At 44.9% G+C, this 17,420-nt stretch overlaps 1 protein-coding gene across 1 annotated transcript; it reads right to left on the bottom strand.

Moving 5' to 3' along the window:
* Positions 1 to 244: 244 nt before the first annotated feature.
* LOC134395292 (keratin, type II cytoskeletal 7-like) lies at positions 245 to 17,420 on the bottom strand. The gene is made up of 11 exons (XM_063121446.1): positions 16,866 to 17,420; positions 14,204 to 14,415; positions 13,233 to 13,293; positions 12,243 to 12,338; positions 10,096 to 10,260; positions 7,802 to 7,927; positions 4,726 to 4,946; positions 3,168 to 3,196; positions 1,572 to 1,904; positions 1,323 to 1,513; positions 245 to 253 (listed from the first exon to the last, which is right to left on the bottom strand). Exons 1-11 carry the CDS (start codon positions 17,349 to 17,351, stop codon positions 245 to 247), a joined length of 1,929 nt encoding a protein of 642 aa, XP_062977516.1. The 5' UTR covers positions 17,352 to 17,420.

Raw genomic sequence — 17,420 nt, forward strand, 5'->3', positions numbered from 1 at the left:
AGTACAGAGAGCTTGTGTGATATCCAAGACATTGTCAATGAGGGCAACAGCAGCAGAAAAATAGGATTCCTTTGACAAAGGCTTTGTGCTCTTTACGCAGTGACCTCCACCGATATGGGATGTACTCACTATAGAAAGCAACTTTGGAGGGGAAAGCCACCATTTGCTATGAATGACAATGATATATAACAAGGGAATCTAAATACCTCTAGGGTCCCCATCATGCTATGTGGTTTAGAACCAATCAGCTTAGCTAGGACAGAAGGTGGCAGCACAAACAGAGCCCTAGCAACACCCCAGCTCTAATTTTCCATTTCTTTTAAAGAATCAGACCTCGTGATGATGCGGGGAAGTTTCTTCAATATGGGTTAGGATTAGGGGGAAGGAGGGAAGGAGTGGGGGGTGTTATTGCCTTTAGTTATCAGGGCTTCTTTATTGGAATGCCCTGATAATACAGAATGGCCCAAGGAAAACAAGAATGGTGTTAAAAAGATTTCATGACCTGTATCTGTATTCCTGTAGCCCAAGTGGCAGCTCCAATCGCTATTTCATAAACAGTTTCATAAAATGGTGAGCTTGCACAGAGATTTTGAATTTTGGTAGTTCTGATGGAGCCTACTGTCCAGGGTAGCAAATGCCTACAGGAGGTCCGACTGCTCCAGGATAGCAGACACCTACAGGAGCCCCGACTGCTCCAGGGTAGCAGACGCCTATAGGAGCCCCGACTGCTCCAGGATAGCACACACCAATTGGGGCACCTACTCCTTCACAGGGTCCTCCCTCAAAGCCTATACTCCCCAAAGCACCTACAGGTGAGATTCCAATGTCAACACCCCCAGGCGTGCAACCCACAACTACAGGGCCACCTACAATACTAGGGCCCTGTCCTCCACCCCCAAATGGGATGACACCTACTGGTCTGAAACCCCCAGAGAGGTATCCTCCATCTGGGCAACTTCCAGCTACATCCCCAGAGATGCGCCTCCTGCCTACATTCCTGCCAAATCCGGGTGCACTTCCTGCACTGAATCCTGCTGAGGAGCTGCCAATGCCTATAGGGCCACAAGGGTTTCCATACACATTCCTGGAGCCACGTGCTCCTCCTGGGTAGAATTCTGCATCTGCAGAGCCACCTCCTGTAGCTGCGTTGCTGCTGCCGACAGTCCTTGAGCGGTCTTCGACACTTCTGGAGCTGTAGTTCCTGCTGCTACATCTTCCTCCACCATATCCTCCACTATATCCTCCGCTGTATCCTCCACTCATTCCTCCACCGTATCCTCCACCATATCCTCCACCACCTCCTCCACTATATCCTCCACCACTTCCTCCACCACTTCTTCCACCATATCCTCGACCACTTCCTCCACTATATCCTCCACCACATCCCCCACCACATCCTCCACCACTTCCTCCACCATATCCTCTACCACTTCCTCCACTATATCCTCCACCACTTCCTCCACCACTTCTTCCACCACTTCCTCCACTATATCCTCCACCACTTCCTCCACCACTTCCTCCACCATATCCTCTACCACTTCCTCCACTATATCCTCCACCACTTCCTCCACCACTTCTTCCACCACTTCCTCCACCATATGCTCTACCACTTCCTCCACTATATCCTCCACCACTTCCTCCACCACATCCTCCACCACTTCCTCCACCATATCCTCTACCACTTCCTCCACCATATCCTCCACCACTTCCTCCACCATATCCTCCACCACATCCTCCACCACTTCGTCCACTCATTCCTCCACTGTATCCTCCACCAATTCCCCCACAGCTTCCCCCACTGTATCCTCCACTAATTCCTCTACAATATCCTCCACCTAGAGGCCTATATCCACATGAGGATGTGAATCCAGAGGACTCCTCTATGAAGGGATTTTTGACCACATCTGTAAAAAACAACAACACCATAGCACATACTGAGAAATTTTAGCTGATGTTCTGGGTCTAACCCAGAGCCACATGGAGACTTGATTCTCACCTATCTTTGCAGCATTGTCATTCCTGAGATGCTAGATCTTATGAGATAAGAACTGCACTGGAAATGCATGTGTGGGAGTGAGTGTGTGTGGCATGACCATTCATTAACCATCCATCTCTGTAGCAACAATGTAATGAAAGTAATGTGTGAATTGATCCTAACTCTCTCATCTTCCCATAGTGTGCAAACAAAATTGTGACTTCATGTTTCAGACCACACACACACACACACACACACACACACACACACACAGGCCTGGCCAAAGGTGGGTTGCCACCTGACTTGCATGCCCCTACCGCCACCCACCGCTCCACCCCATGTGCTGGTGGCTGTGCCTTGCCTACCCCCTGCCCTGTGCACCTACCCCACATGCTGGCTTACTCCTGAAAGGCATCCCTGCTTCTCCCAGAAGTCTCAAGTCTCATGAGACTTCTGGAATGAGGTGTTTAACGTCTTGTGAGACTTCAGACATGTCATCCCGGAAGTCTTTGCAACATTTCCAAGGGAGGTGGGCAAGCCAGGGAGCGGCCTGCTACCTCCTGTTCCATCCTTCTGCAGCCAGAACAGGAGGCAGTGGGACATAGGTAATTGCACCTTCGGCTGCTAAAGTGGGCAGTCCAGGTGGGTGGGAGGTGGTCAGGTGAGTGGCGGGACCAAGATATGGCTGCTCACTTGGGTCCCTCCTGGTTGCTTGGGCTGTTAGCTTGGGCAGCTAGTGCGGGCAACGCTCACTGCTTCTTGGTCCCACTGGCCATGTGCATGTGGCAAGGGGACCAAGGGCCACTGGGCATGACCAGTGGGAGTGGCCTGCCAGCTGACAAAACACTCCAGGTGGCTAGGATTTGCCCAGAAAGCCTGTGGGAGCAGCTGATCCTTGGTCCCCGCAGGTTGCCAGTGGGACCAAGAAGTGGTGAGTGCACCCACGGGCACCACGAGTGCTGCTCCTGCCAGTCTTCCCAATTTTGCCACCTGATGCACCCACATCAGGCAGCTTCAGAGAAGGCCGGCCCTGCACACACACCATTCCATTCCCTTTCCCAACACGAAGTGCCCCCATCACAACTAAAGCAGAATGCAGGCAAGCCTGCAGGTGAGCCGATATGAAGTCCCCTTGAAAAGGAATAGCAACAAGAAGTCTGTGACCCAGCATAACCTCATTATTCTTACTTACCTACAGTCACAAAATTCCCAGTGCAAATCCTGTTGGGGGGGAAAAGAGAGGTGTTATTGCCATTAGATTATTATGGACTTGTAAGAGAATCCACCAGGCATTTCTCATGCTCATATTTGTTTTAGAAAGCCTATTTCTAATTAACAGGAACTACAGGAGGATTTATTCCCACAACTCGCATGGTTCCTACTCATTTCAATGGGGGTGCGCTCACTGGAAGCTCTCACTGGGCTCTGCTCTTTATTTATAAAAGCAGAAACAACAGTCTTCTTTTTGCAAAATCATAAATATGCAAGCTTGAACTTCATTATTATTATTATTATTATTATTATTTCCTATTAGTCACTTAGACCAAGGGGTAAGCAAACTTTTGGGTGCGGTGGCACATTTGGCACTTTCAGAAAGTATCCTGGACAACGCCATGAAAATGGTGAGCTATAGATGATAGCATCAACCTGCAGCCACCTGCCGTCTTCATTTCCTAAGGATGTCTCTGAACCTCATGTGTGGCCAAGAGGCATTCATGGGGGGGGGGGGGAGATTGGAGCAGCTAAAGGTCTTCACTTTCCTTTGAAATGATCCCAACTACCAGTAAGAAACTTTGTTATTTTAAAAAATAAACTTGGGGGGGGGTATGGCACCTTTGTGGGCACCAAGAAAGATATCTAAGGGTGCAGTGGTGTCCCCTGGCACCATGCTGCTTACCTCCGACTTAGGCCTTAGCTAGACCTACCTGTTGTCCCGCGATGGAGGAGAGAAGATCTCGTGTTGTGTTTAACACAAGATCCCTCCTCTGTCTACATGATGCATGACAACCTCAGAAGGAGTGGCGTTGCGCCCGCCATTTTTGCTCATGCGCAAAAGGTAAGTTTTTAAAAAAAATTAAATTATTTTCCCCACTCCCCCTACCCTCGATGCGTGCAGTGCTCCTGAGGAGTGCTGCGCCCCATGCGCGGCTCCCAGCTCCACGTGAGGAATCGTTCGGAGCCGGGTCAACCTGCGGCAACTGGCCATACATTTCACGGTCTCGGGCTCAGCCCGGGACTGCAGAAAAACCAGGGCCAAAGTGGAGGACAAGATCCCAAGGCAAGGGAGGCATCATCCCTCCCTGATCCTGGGATCCCCTGTGTGCCATGTGAACACACAGGGACGATCCTGGGCCTCACCCCAGGATAAAGCCCCGTCTAACTATGGCCTTAGAGAGCAATCCTGCCCCCCTCTGATGCTGCTTGGTTGGGGTGATGATGGTGAGGATTTGACCTGAAGCAAAATTCAGATTGCATTTTGAGACTCCAGTTCAGGTAAAACCTTTGGGGATTTTTAGGGAAATTAAGAGAATTTCAATACGACTGACAAAATGTCTCAAGGGGATTTCCCCACATCTTGAGACTTGCTCACGAATTTAGCCCCATACAAAGCTGTGATTAGAGTCCATATTGGGGCTCCTGCCCAACTGAAAGTTTTGCATGAATTCCAAAAGGGGCGAAAGCAATCTCAATGTGATTATGAATTCTCACCCAGTAGATTAGCATGCATTTTTAGTATAATTCATAGTCACCTGCTCTCCTCTCCATCCAGCAGTGTCTTATATGTTGCTATCTCAATGTCAAGAGCCAACTTGGTATTCAGAAGCTCTTGGTAATCCCTCAGCAAGCCAGCTAGGTCATCCTGGGCCTTCTGCAGAGCAGTCTGCAGCTCAATGTGCTTATTCCGGGCATCTTTAAGAGCACTATCTCCACGCTGCTCGATATCACAAATGGATGTTTCCAAAGCAGCAACCTGTACACAAAACCAAAGCAAAGAATCTTGGTTAATTAAAGGGGGAATTGACACTGGTGTACTTTCAACTTGGGCTGTGCACGCCCTCCCCGAACCACTTTGGATCCCAATCAGAACCTTCTGGATTGGGCCCGAACCAGTTCAGGTCAGTCTGGACCTCCCCCGATCCACTCCAGAACCAAATCCAGAGTGAGATCCGGAGGTCCGGATCGATATTCAGATACCATTTTGCTCCCCCTTCCCTCCTTACCTGCCTCCGCAGTGGACAGCGGAGGCAGGTAAGTTGGAAAGGGGGGACAAAATGGGGGCCGAATAAACCCCCCTCCCCTCCTTACCTGGCTCCTCCGTCCACCACTGCTTAGACTGTGGTGGCGGCAGATGGCGGAGCCAGGTATGCCCCCTCCCCACTTATCTGGCTTTGCCGCCATCGCCACACAGACCATGGAGCCAGGTAAGCCCCCCTCCCCCCTTCCCCACTTACCTGGCTCTGCTGCCATCGCCGCACGGATTGTGGTGGCAGCAGATGGGGGAGCCAGGTAAGCTCCCCTCCACACTTACCTGGTTCCAAAGCTTCGGAACAGTCCAAATAGCTTTGGACCATTCTGAACTGCTTCCAGTCAACCTGGACCTCCCCCAATCTGCTCTGGAACCAGGTTTAGGAGGTCCAGATTGGCCTGCTCTGCTTCGGATTCGGGGATCCATAAAGGAGCAGAGCACACCCCTACTTCCAACAAGGCAGTAGGATTATGCAATGACACAAATAAAAAGAAGAAAAACAATGGGGAATAAGAAAGACGTTAAATAATGGGCGTAAGGAGATGGATGAATAACCCAACTTTAATGATCAGGAAGAAAGAATCAATGAAGACTGAGGAAGGCAGAGCAGGATTTTGGATTTTAAGAAAGTAATCAGACATCCAAGATGAAATGATAGTTGAGTTAATCAGAAAGTCCTATTAGCTAAGGAAGCTATGAAGAGGAAATAGTAACTAACAATAAATGAAGGAATAATGGTTGCAGATGGGGAAAATAAATAGAGGGGAGGGGAGAAGGAGGAAAGGACTTAGAACAAAGTCTTGGAGAACCCAGACAAATAACCCAGACAAAGAAGAGGAAGTGATTAAGGGAGTAATCCTATGCATATTTAGACACACCCACCCCACAAAAAAAGGCCTACAGCTCTCAGTTGTAGGGCATGTTGGGAGTTTCTTTTCTGTCTAACCATGCATAAGATTGCACCGCTAGTTGCAATTGAAGGGAGAGGATAAAAACTGTGGAGGAATTTGCCCGCTAAATGTAGATAGTTCAAAGAAGCTGGAAGAACAGTGTGTCCAACCGAGTGGAATCCCAAAGAAAGATCAGGAAGGACTGTGCTTCCCATCACACTGTAATCCACTTATTATTCACTCTTTTTCTCCATTTCCCTGCCTTCGTCTACTACTACTTTCTCTCCCTGAAATAGTCACATGCACAGAGTTGCTATCCACAGATAGAGAACAACTGAACAGGGTTAGAGTGACTACATGAAGAAACAGCCATTTTAATTCTGCAGCAATTGGAGCAGCAGCAGTTAACATCGTCATAATTTATCCCCTCACTCCTTGCTTCCATCACCCATGCTCCTGGGATGAACTAAGAACTGCAGACAACCCTTTTTCATAAGAGGAGTTGTTCCAACTCCATTATTTGTTTATGTTGTGGCCACTTAGGCATTGCTAAAGATGAGGGAAAGAAGACAAAAGAAGGGACAGATTTACATGAAATATCTATATGCTGATTTATATGAATATAGAAAACTTGGGAAATAACTACAGTTTAAAAGTAAATACACTACAATTCACCTTAGCTGGGGGAAATGTGTACCGTCTCAGCTTGCTGTCCTGAGACGACAGATGGCCAACTTCAACATCCTTTCTAGAGTTCGTTATCTTTAAATTGAACTTGGACTGGACAACCCTTCAAATAGAGTACTGTCCTCTGTAAAATAGGACACATGATCACCCTAGTAACCATGGGGACTTTTCCACAGGGTCACCACAGAGCCTTTAAAATGCAGCAGTGGCAGCATAGAATCCTCCCCAGTCCTCACTGTTGGTTTGTTTTTTATTATTTGGAAAAACAAAAATAAATCTTATGTTTCTTGTGTGTTAATTTTTTTTAATTGTCACTTCCCACAGATCACCTGTTGTCTGGCAAAAAGGCAGTATAAAGTTGCCTGGCTGGAAGGCAGGATATAAGTATTTTAAATAAGTAGTTATACCTGAAGCAATGGCATCAGCAGGTGCCAAGAAATAAAATCACAGACATTCAGATTTAGCTGTGATGTGAAGAGAAGCAGGGCTGTTTCAACAAAGAAGCAAACATTTTCTCCAAGTGTGTTGAAATGTTCTAGAAGGGGGAGTGTTCTTTAGCTTTGAAGAAAAAGTTCAGAAAGAAATAGTTTTGGTTCAGTCTGGAATTCTGTTACTAGATATAGCATTGTTGGTACAGAGTCTGGTGAAAACATAAGGTCCCAAAATGTGAAATGACACGTACCCAGGGTCTCTCTTAGGAAAGGAACCTTTCGTGCAAGCACTTGAGTCATTGCTGACTCCTAGAGGGATGCCTGCTTTCGCTGACGTTTTCTTGGCAGACTTTGTAGCGGGGTGGTTTGCCATTGCCTTCCCAAGTCGCAGTTACCTTTCCCCCAGCTAGCTGGGTACTCACTTTACCGACCTCAGAAGGATGGATGGCTGAGTTGACCTGAGCCGGCTGCCTGAGAACCAGCTTCTGCTGGGATTGAACTCAGGCCGTGGGGAGAGTTTTGGCTGCAGTAACTGCCGTGTACCACTCTGCACCACACAGGTCTCTCTTACCTGTTTTTTAATAGTGTCTGATTCAGACTGCATCTTATGGACCATCCTGGTCAGATCTGCAATCTCGTGCTGATTGATCTTCAGATTGTTTGAGTATTTTCCTCTTTGCTCCTGAAGCTCTTGGAACTAACATCCAGAAAGGATAAGGAGGTTAACGGAGTGGTCATCAATTGTTACCAAGTGAAAGTTCCTCCTTGGATGAAACCTCTGATGAATTTGGAAAGAGCACTGATAAGTCTAACCCAAGTTCTTAATGGTGGCTCTGCGCAGAACAAGGTTCTCACCAGCTTTTATCTATTTAATTTATTTGTTGCATTTATATCCCATTTTTTCCCCTCCAAGGAACCCAACGCGGCATACATAACCCTTCTCCTCTCCATTTTTATCCTCACAACAACGCTGTGAGGTGGGTTGGGCTGAGAGTCTGTGACTGGCCCAAAGTCACCCAGGGGGTTTCCATAGCCGAGTGGGGACTAGAACCCAGATCTCCGGACTCCCAGTCCAACACTCTACCCACTACATCACACTGGCTTAAAGCAGGAGTGGGGAACCAGTTTTAGGTGTCCCACCACACCCTCAATGGACAGGATGACCTTAGTAGCATTGCCCAACCCAACTGGCATCAGAAGGCAGGACCACACACACTGACATTAACCCTTGCCCATTTCGCCTTTCTGCATGATGAGAGACGCATGGGCAAAGAGACTTGGGCCACAGCTAGACTTAAGGTTTATCCTGGGATCATCCAGGGTTCGCCCCTGCCTGAGCACTGGATCCCCTGTGTGTCACCTAGATGAACAGGTTTGACCCCTGGACTATCCAGGGATAAACCTTAGGTCTAGCTATGGCCTTGGCCAGTGCTGGGAAGAGCAGTAGCTCCTCCCAGAGCTGGCTGAGTCCCTGGTTTCACATGGTGCTGGTCATCCCCGTAAAGGAATTAATGGACTCAGCCAACACTGGGAAGAGCAGCTCCTGCTCCCATGGTTATCTCCTTCCAGCTCAGAAATAGCAGTGGGGATTCCTCCAGGTGGGATTCCTCAAGAGGGCCAAGCCTTGTCCCTTCAGTGATCCAAGAAGATTCCACAGGTCTGATGGGGAACCTCCCTGAGCTGGATTAGACCCAGGTGCCAGAGGTCCAACTGTGAAGGTTTCTCCTTTGGCAAATCATCTTAATGAATTATGGTGGGGGAGCCAAAATATGTTTTAAAAATAGTAGTGAAATTTCTCAGAGTTGGGTTTTCCATTCCTTCATTGTTCCATGGGTTCACTCTACCCTGCTTAGCACACCTCCCAAATCTGAGTTTCCTTTCTTCCTACTGTTCATTTGTATTTTTGTCCCCTCAACATTACCAATGCACTTTTTGTTTGTTGCTGTGTTTTATCAATAAACATGGATAAGTTTGCCAATTTTAGGTTCTCTCAGTTTCTCATTTTTGCAATGTTAAGTTCAGTTCATATTGAACATGGAGAATTTCTCCAGCCTTAAGTTCAGTTTATTCTGAACTTCAAGGTATTTTTAAAATTGTTATGAAAATTCATGAGCATTATTGTGCATATTTTTCCTAATACATCCATTTTTGAACACGTATTTGCCTAATACACACATTTGTGCAGGTAATTCTTGACATAATCATACATATAAATTATATCAGGTAATTTTTTTGTGCTGTGTTTTCCTATGAGCATATGCGCTCATGCACATTGTCTCATGTCGTGTGTGTGTATGTTTATTGCAGGAGAGAGAGGGACCAGGAATGAACTGAAGGCTCTAAAAACTGTGGCATGGTCATATGCAGGATGAAACTTTCCTAATGCTTTGGCTTCACTTCAGAAACAAGGCCTAGGTTTATTTGGAACACCAAAACCTGGACAGATTTGGAAGAGGGGCTACTAATACAACAATAACAATAATTTTCTGCTCTTTCATAACTCTCAAAAGCTGCCTGAGGTGGCCTCCTTACTCTGGACTAATGGTCCTAATGAGGGGAATTTTGGAAGCTTCCCTGGTGACACATTTCTGTAGCCTGCAAATTGTCATGGTGGTATGCGGAGAGAGCTATCTGCACTCCCAGTGTCCAAACTGGAAATAAAGGAAGCCCTCTTGGAAATGTTAGGCATCATTTTCTCCAGAGTGTCCCCATTCAGGTTACGCCAGGCATTCTGATGAGCAATTTGCATGGACGGGCACATGCTGAATTCACCAAGTTGTTTAGATCAGGGGGAATGGGATGGACACAGTGAGTAAGCCCTTCCAGTCCTCCAAACAGGTTGAGTGCAACTATGTCCTGACTTACTCTGTTCTCATATAATGCATTAGCTTCTTCTTTGCTCTTGTGGGCAATGCTCTGATACCAGGCTTCAATGTTTTTGATGATGCAGTCAACGTCCAAGTCACGGTTGTTGTCCATTTTCAAAAGGATGTTGGTGTCACCGAGATGACAGTCTAGCTGTGACAATTCCTGCAAGTCACAGAATGACCAAGTTTGAGACAGGCACCAAAGATTCTCAGGCTTCCATGGTTAGGTTTTCTTCATTTGTTTTGTTTTGTTTTAAGAAAGAGGACTGAAAAGCTGTGGCTAAATGAACAGAGGCTGCCTGCAATGACTTGCCAGTCAGTGGGTAAAGGACTCTGCATGTGTGCTCAATGACTGGAAACCTACTCTGATGCGTTGCTCTAGTTTACATTGTTTTTCAGCCACTCACCCCAGAGCATGCACTTTTCCAAAGGCTGTTCTCCCAAAACTGCAAAGGCAGTGGGAAAAAAAATGCAGCCACACACTCCAATCTGCTGATTTGTGAAGCATCTTTTCTATCTTTTAATAAGCACTCCTCCTTTTCTTTTCAGAACACTGTAATTACAACTGACTCCGTTCCCACGGCAAACTAGGGTGCTCTTTATTTGCACCTCCAGCTTTCTGAGAGCAGCTGTTCTGGAAATCCTCAACACCCAGCTGGGACTGTGGGATACCAATTCTGTGGACTCAACCCACATGGCCAGTCCCTGCCCACATGGTTGCATTTGCTAGAGCTGGGTGAAAATGGCCTCTTGAAAAAATGTCTTTTCTGAAATGTTAGCTCAGGTCCAGGTCCAAGTATAGCCACCATCTACTGAGGAACAACGCATAGAAGAGCAGCTCTGAGGAAGTTGGAGGCACATCTAAAGGGTATCTGCATTCCTTCTGTTGTAATTGGTGGAAGCAGTCCCTAGGGGAATTTCTGCTTTGCATATCTAGAGTTTGTCCCTCCTGGGCTTTATAGAACTCAGGCCAGAACAAGGCTTTAGGGTGAACATATGGAAAGGAGGACAGGGCTCCTGTATTATTTAACAGTGGTATAGAAAAGGGAATTTTAACAGGGGTCATTTGTATGCATGTTGCACCTGGTGAAATACCCTCTGCATCACAAGAATTAAAGCTGCAGGAGCCCTGCCCATTTGGCCATAGAATCATAGAATAGTAGAGTTGGAAGGGGTCTATAAGGCCATCGAGTCCAATCCCCTGCTCAATGCAGGAATCCACCTTAAAGCATACCAGATACAAAAGAGGGAATGGCTCCTGCAGCTTTAACTATTCTGATGATGAGGGCATTTAACCAGTTCCTACATGAATACAATTGACACCTGCTGAATTCCCTTTTCTATGCAACTGTCAAAAATACAGGAGCCCTGTACTCCTTTTCATATGGTCACCGTATTAATCAGGCCAGAACATGATAATTTAGTATTTTGTCTGCACATAGTGAGGTCAAAGAAATCTACAATTGATACAAATGATTTTGAATGTTTATGAATCTGACCTGCAGATTCCACAGTGCACCAGCTATCCAAGTCACATGGATTCATGGACCAGTTTTTCATTTTTAGGGAGGATTTGGGCTAATGTGCATTAGGGCAAGTGTGCATTAGCACTAATATGTGCTTGGGCAAATGTGCTTCTGCACAACAGGTAATTAGTATACATTAGCACTAAATGTAAATTAGCATAAGTAGACAAAATTCTTGTTAAAACAAAAATGACATCGATTCTAATGAGCAGATAGCAAAACAAAAGATGCCTGACAATGCACAAAACACAGATGGAATTAGAACATAGGAAGAGCCCTGCTGGATCAGACCAAGCAGGACATGGTGGAACAGTGTGGATTTAATGGAATGTATTTGACAAAATCTGTCCATCCCTATCTGCACATAGCAGTGACTTTCGAGATAATTATTATTCAGCATTTCCACTGGGCACAGTGAATAGTAGAACACAGAAAATATTGTATTTGATACTAATTCTTTGTTTCTGCTTAAAATTCTTTGTTTCTCTGAAAACCTCAGGTTTTTCCTCGCAGTCCCTAGTGTGGCTGGTGACAGAGGGCTAAATTGGGCTAGATCCAACTTACATTCTTCTGAGCCCACAAGTCTCTATATCTAAAATTATGTCAGGATCATCCTTACCTCTTCATAGACATAACTGAGAAATTCCAATTCTCGTCTCAGCAAAACCACTTTTACCGCCAGTTCTTCCTTGCTCAGAGAAAGCGAGTCTACATCCTAAAGAGAATTGAACACTTCATTAAACACTTCTCCAGATGTATGACTAGTCAAACACTTGATGTTTGATATACAATAATTGATGGTATCCAACCATTGGTAAGCACCGTCATTCACCCCCCAAATTAGCAAGACCTGACATAAAGTTTTGATTATTTTTTGACATTTGAACATGCAACAAATATTAATATCTGACACTATCTGCACAGGATGTAAACAGCTGATAATATGTGACAGCTGACACGTAATATAATTTAGTAAATTTTATATTACTTTAGTTTATTTAGTTAATTGAAACAAACTTTGAATTTTAAGCAGAAGTTAGGACACACAAACCCCCCAAAGACACCAATTTTAAAATTTTGCAGAATTTTAGTTGAGTTTGACCATGAATGTTGTCATCTAAGAAAGTAGATTAAAAATCTCTAGGAACATGGCTGCAGAGAAACTCTAAACAAGAGTCCAGGGCCATTACATAGCAACACGGGAGAGCCTAGGCCTCCCTCTGAAAAAATAAGCTGTGACTGTGAGGGGGCTGGAGAAAGACAGCTTAGGCCTCTAGAACATTCTCCCATTTCCTGACAGGTGGGGCACCCTATGGAGCAATGCCACTTCCCAAGCAAAAGTGCTTAAGGAGTAACTGTGGATACATCAAAGGCAGTATGGCTCTCACTTCCTGTTCCTGGAGTGCTGCCATGTGGAAAATGGCAACTTGCAAGTTAAATATAGAAAGGGGATGGAGAAGGAGGGCCTCCCAGAAAATGCTGGTGGGGGCTAGGTGTATCCCCTGGGTCTCCAGTTTGACACTGATATAAAGAAATATAAACATGAAATATTTAAATAGCAGTTGCACCTTATGCTTCATGTTTAAGGCACTGAATCTCCACTCCTTACCTTCTTGAGCAGTACAAAATCATTTTCTGCTGAAGTACGCTTTTTGAATTCGTCTTCATATCTGTTGAAACATGGAAGAAGAGCTCTGAGCAATCCAAAAGTATCCTGCCCTACCTACACCACACACAAGGCGGACATGTGTCATAGCTTACAAAGGGCAATCCTCTATTTGAGGACTGTCAAATCCAAGTCCAAGTTGAAGACTAAAGATTCTTAAGGAGAGAGAGCAGCAGCCTTGAATTTGCCCATCAACCTCGTAGTGCCTGGGCCTCCAAACTGAGCTTACCTCCTCACCTGGTCACACAACTAAAAGAGGAACTATGGTGGGATGTATTGTGTGTGTTGCTCTTTTAATTCCAATCACTATTTCCAAATTTGCATCTAGAAAGTCTAAAATTTGCATTTTATGAAAGTCTTTGGCTTCCTTTTATGCTGTATTTTGGCAATGCATTTCCTCCCTTTTGGTGTGTAGATGGCCACCCTAGCTAAACATTGTGGGATATACTAGATCACAGGGATAGCTTTACCATGAACAGTTTAAGCCAGATTGTTTAGGGCAGCTCTTTGTTCAGTAGAGAAAAACTAATCCAGAATCCGTCTTATCCTTAATAGTTTGTTTCCTACTTTACCTTTAGCATCAAGGTTTTGTACTCCATTGGGATTTCTTTATAAGGCAAAGGGCAGCATACATTTTCATTTTGGTGGTAGGATTCAGCACCTTGGGTAGGTCCTTTAGAGTTCTCCTTTAGAGCCTTACAGCCACCAACCTCTACTGAGAACAAAATACCTGACACGCTACAAAAAAATAATAGTTTTCTATATGTGAGTCTCCCCTTTTTGAGACAATTGTCAGATTTTTCTTTTGAAACAGTGTACAAATGGAGTTACTCAGCCTCATTTTACTGCAACATTTGCAATAATAATAATAATAATAATAATAATAATAATAATAATAATAATAATCAAATTACTTGCACTTGAATTCCTCCACCACATGTTGAATGGCATCTTTTTGGCCTGATAAGTGTTCTTTGTCACTTAATAAACACTCTAACTCCTTCTTCATGTTGCAGATGAAATTCTCATAGTATGGTGCAAGGCTTTTCCTTGCTGGGATGGCATACTCTTGCAAGAGGTTCCACTTTGTTTCCAGAACCTTGTTCTGCTGCTCAAGAGTTCTGACCTATTTAGCAAACAGGGATGCAAATATTTAATTAGGAAACAAACTCAAGAGCAAACCTGCTTTCAGAACAGAGAACTAAATTGGTTTTGTCTGTTCTACCTTTAATAGGGTGACCATATGAAAAGGAAGACAGGGCTCGTGTGTCTTTAACAGTTGTATTGCAAAGGGAATTTCAGCAGGTGTCATTGGTATATATGGGGAACCTGGTGAAATTTCCTCTTCATCATACCAGTTAAAGCTGCAGATGTCCTGCCCGCTTTCAAATCTGGTCACTCTAGTATAGCTCCTGCAGCTTTAACTGTTGTGATGAAGAGGGAATTTCACCAGGTTCTCCATATATACCAATGACACCTGCTGAAACCCCCTTTTCTATGCAACTGTTAAAGATACACGAGCCTTGTCCTCCTTTTCATATGGCCACCCTAACCTTTAAGAACATTAGAAGAGCCCTGCTGGATCAAACCAAATGCCTATCTAATCCAGAATTCTGTCAGAGTGACCAACCATATGGCCATGGGAAGCCAAGAACAGGAGATAGCATAGACATCATGATTAGTAGCCACTGATAGTCTTATCCCCCATGAATTTGTCCAATCACCTATCTTTTGATAGCGAACAAGGTGCATACTTAACTGTACACACTATGTTCAAATACCATATTAAGTTGATGTTGTGTACTGTAACTCACTCACCCACCCACCCACAATCTGTCCATTTGTTGCAAAATGTATATTCTCCACATGGCCGTGTTCACATTTTCATTTATTTTTCTGCACAAAAGAAGAAAAACTGTAACATACGAAGCAACGATAGCAAAGCATAGACTTACAAATCTCTAACAAGGTCCTGGAAATTGGTCAAACCAACCTGTTCTCTTTGGTCTAAGTAGACCCTACATAGTATTTGGATGCATAGGGTAGAATCCAATTAGTTATCTCTGGTGATGGAACTGGTCCCAGCAGAGGAACAGGGAGAGGGGTTCTCCCTCAGTGTGCCCCCAAAATCTGCTCTGGAAGATTGGGGGACCCCAAAGCAGATTTTGCTGGGGATGGAGGGCAGCAGAGTGGTGAGGAGAGGATAGATGTGGGTTAACATTTAAAGTGGAGAAAATCAGGATCATCAATATTATAAACAATCGAACACGTTCAAAGCCTAAAGGATTTGGATAAGACTTAGGGAACATTCTTGGGAGCAGATTTCTAAGCAGTTCTAAGAATTAGGCAAAGTATTTTTAAATGTTGATTTGAAAATTAATTTTAAGAAACTTTAAAAAAAATAGATCTTAACACTTTGAAAATAAATTCTAAGCAAATAAAATAAATTATCTATTTTTTAAAAAAAATTTAGGGAGGGACACACACCCATGTTTCCTTGGGAAGGCATCCCAGGGGTCATATGATATTGAGGACCTCCCCCTCTGAAACTGGAGAAGAAGGTTTGCCCACAGAGGTCCTACTTTGATGGTGGTGGAGTTTTCTATCACTGTAGCTGTGCAATACTGGGAGTGGGGGCAAAATTGGGAACATTTGGTGATGTGCCAGTGGGAGGAAGGATCTGCAAGGTCCTAGGCCCCTTCATTCCCATTACACACTCCAAATGGAACCAGGAACTATGCCAATCTGGAAGATTTAGTAAATTCTCTCTCATTGGTGGCAATCCAAGAGGGAAAAAGAAAAAGAAATGATCATCCCACCTTCCAAACTGCCATGGGACCCTCCCTCAACCTTTGGTTTGATCTGCCCATCACACTTAAGTTCCAGTGAAATCAACTGGATCGGTTAGTTGTAACTTACTTTAATTTCGTTGATCTCAATGGGAATTTACCATAACTAGCTTTAAGTTGGATTAGGGCTAACACTCTGTTTCAAAAGCCCTGAAATTCAATATCACCCAAATCTGGGGCCACAGCTAGACCTAAGGTTTATCCTGGGATCATCCAGGGTTCGCCCCTGCCTGAGCACTGGATCCCCTGTGTGTCACCTAGATGAACAGGTTTGACCCCTGGATGATCCAGGGATAAACCTTAGGTCTAGCTGTGGCCTGGGAGTATTGTAAAAAACAAACCAAAAAAAAACAGAGATGTTAATGCAAGCGTTCAAGATATTTTGCCTTTCATATTCATTTCAGTTTCATCATAAGTACATAAGCCATTGTGCCACCAAACTATGTCATGCCGGTCCCATTGGTCCATGGCACGGTGATGCAGAGCCATTTTTAAACCGATTCATGCTAAAAGCCCTTGAGGTATGTCATGGGATGGCCCATATACATTTTACTTGTCTATAGCACAAAGGCCATTACAACCACAACAATAAAACAAGGTGTCTCTATTCCAGCCAAAATTCTTAGAAACTCAGAGGGAGAGAATTCATTTTAAAAAACCAAACTGAGAGAAAAGGCTGAGATTTACTTTACATTTCAAGTTCAGTAGAAAATGTTTGCTTTCTCACCTTGTCGATGAAGCTAGCAAACTGGGTGTTGAGGTCCTTCATCTCCTCCCTCTCATGATTTCGCATTTCATGTTCCTGTGGGTCAACCCCCACGTGTAACGGCTTCAGGAGCTTCTCGTTGATATGGACCCCATGAATGCCATCCCCCCTGAAGTGTCCATATCCTCCAAAAGGCCCACAACCTCCAGCAGAATCATAAATTCTAGGGCCGCAATGACCCACCCTGCCTCCAAACCCCAGACAACCATAGCCTCCTTGGCCATAGCCATAGCCACCATAACATCCAGGACCATAGGAAATCCTTCTGCTTCCACCCAGGTTGGAGAGACTTTGGCTACTGAAGGCCTGGACCCCGTATGCATTTCCAACCGGAGGCCGTACAGAGGCAGCATAGGTTCTGCGCCCACCTAGTCCATACACGGCAGAAACAGAACTGAATCCCCTTCCTCCCATGAAGGTCCTTGCTGCAGACATCTGTTGAGTCATTGTGACAAATTGGGATGGGCCAGTTCCAAGGAAGCAGGTACGGCAGAGTCAAAGGGAAGGGAGAGAGAG

The sequence above is a fragment of the Elgaria multicarinata genome, chromosome 3 (genome assembly GCF_023053635.1).
Source record: "Elgaria multicarinata webbii isolate HBS135686 ecotype San Diego chromosome 3, rElgMul1.1.pri, whole genome shotgun sequence".
NCBI lineage: Eukaryota > Metazoa > Chordata > Lepidosauria > Squamata > Anguidae > Elgaria > Elgaria multicarinata.

Bases quoted from the DNA above. Each gene is read 5' to 3' on its own strand.
- LOC134395292 (XM_063121446.1), bottom strand. From the start codon at position 17,351: ATGACTCAACAGATGTCTGCAGCAAGGACCTTCATGGGAGGAAGGGGA. The intron at 12,339-13,232 runs GTAAGGAGTGGA...AATTCTCTTTAG, and splicing joins ATTTTGTACTGCTCAAGAAG to GATGTAGACTCGCTTTCTCT. The intron at 1,905-3,167 runs GTAAGTAAGAAT...TGTTTTTTACAG, and splicing joins TGGGAATTTTGTGACTGTAG to ATGTGGTCAAAAATCCCTTC.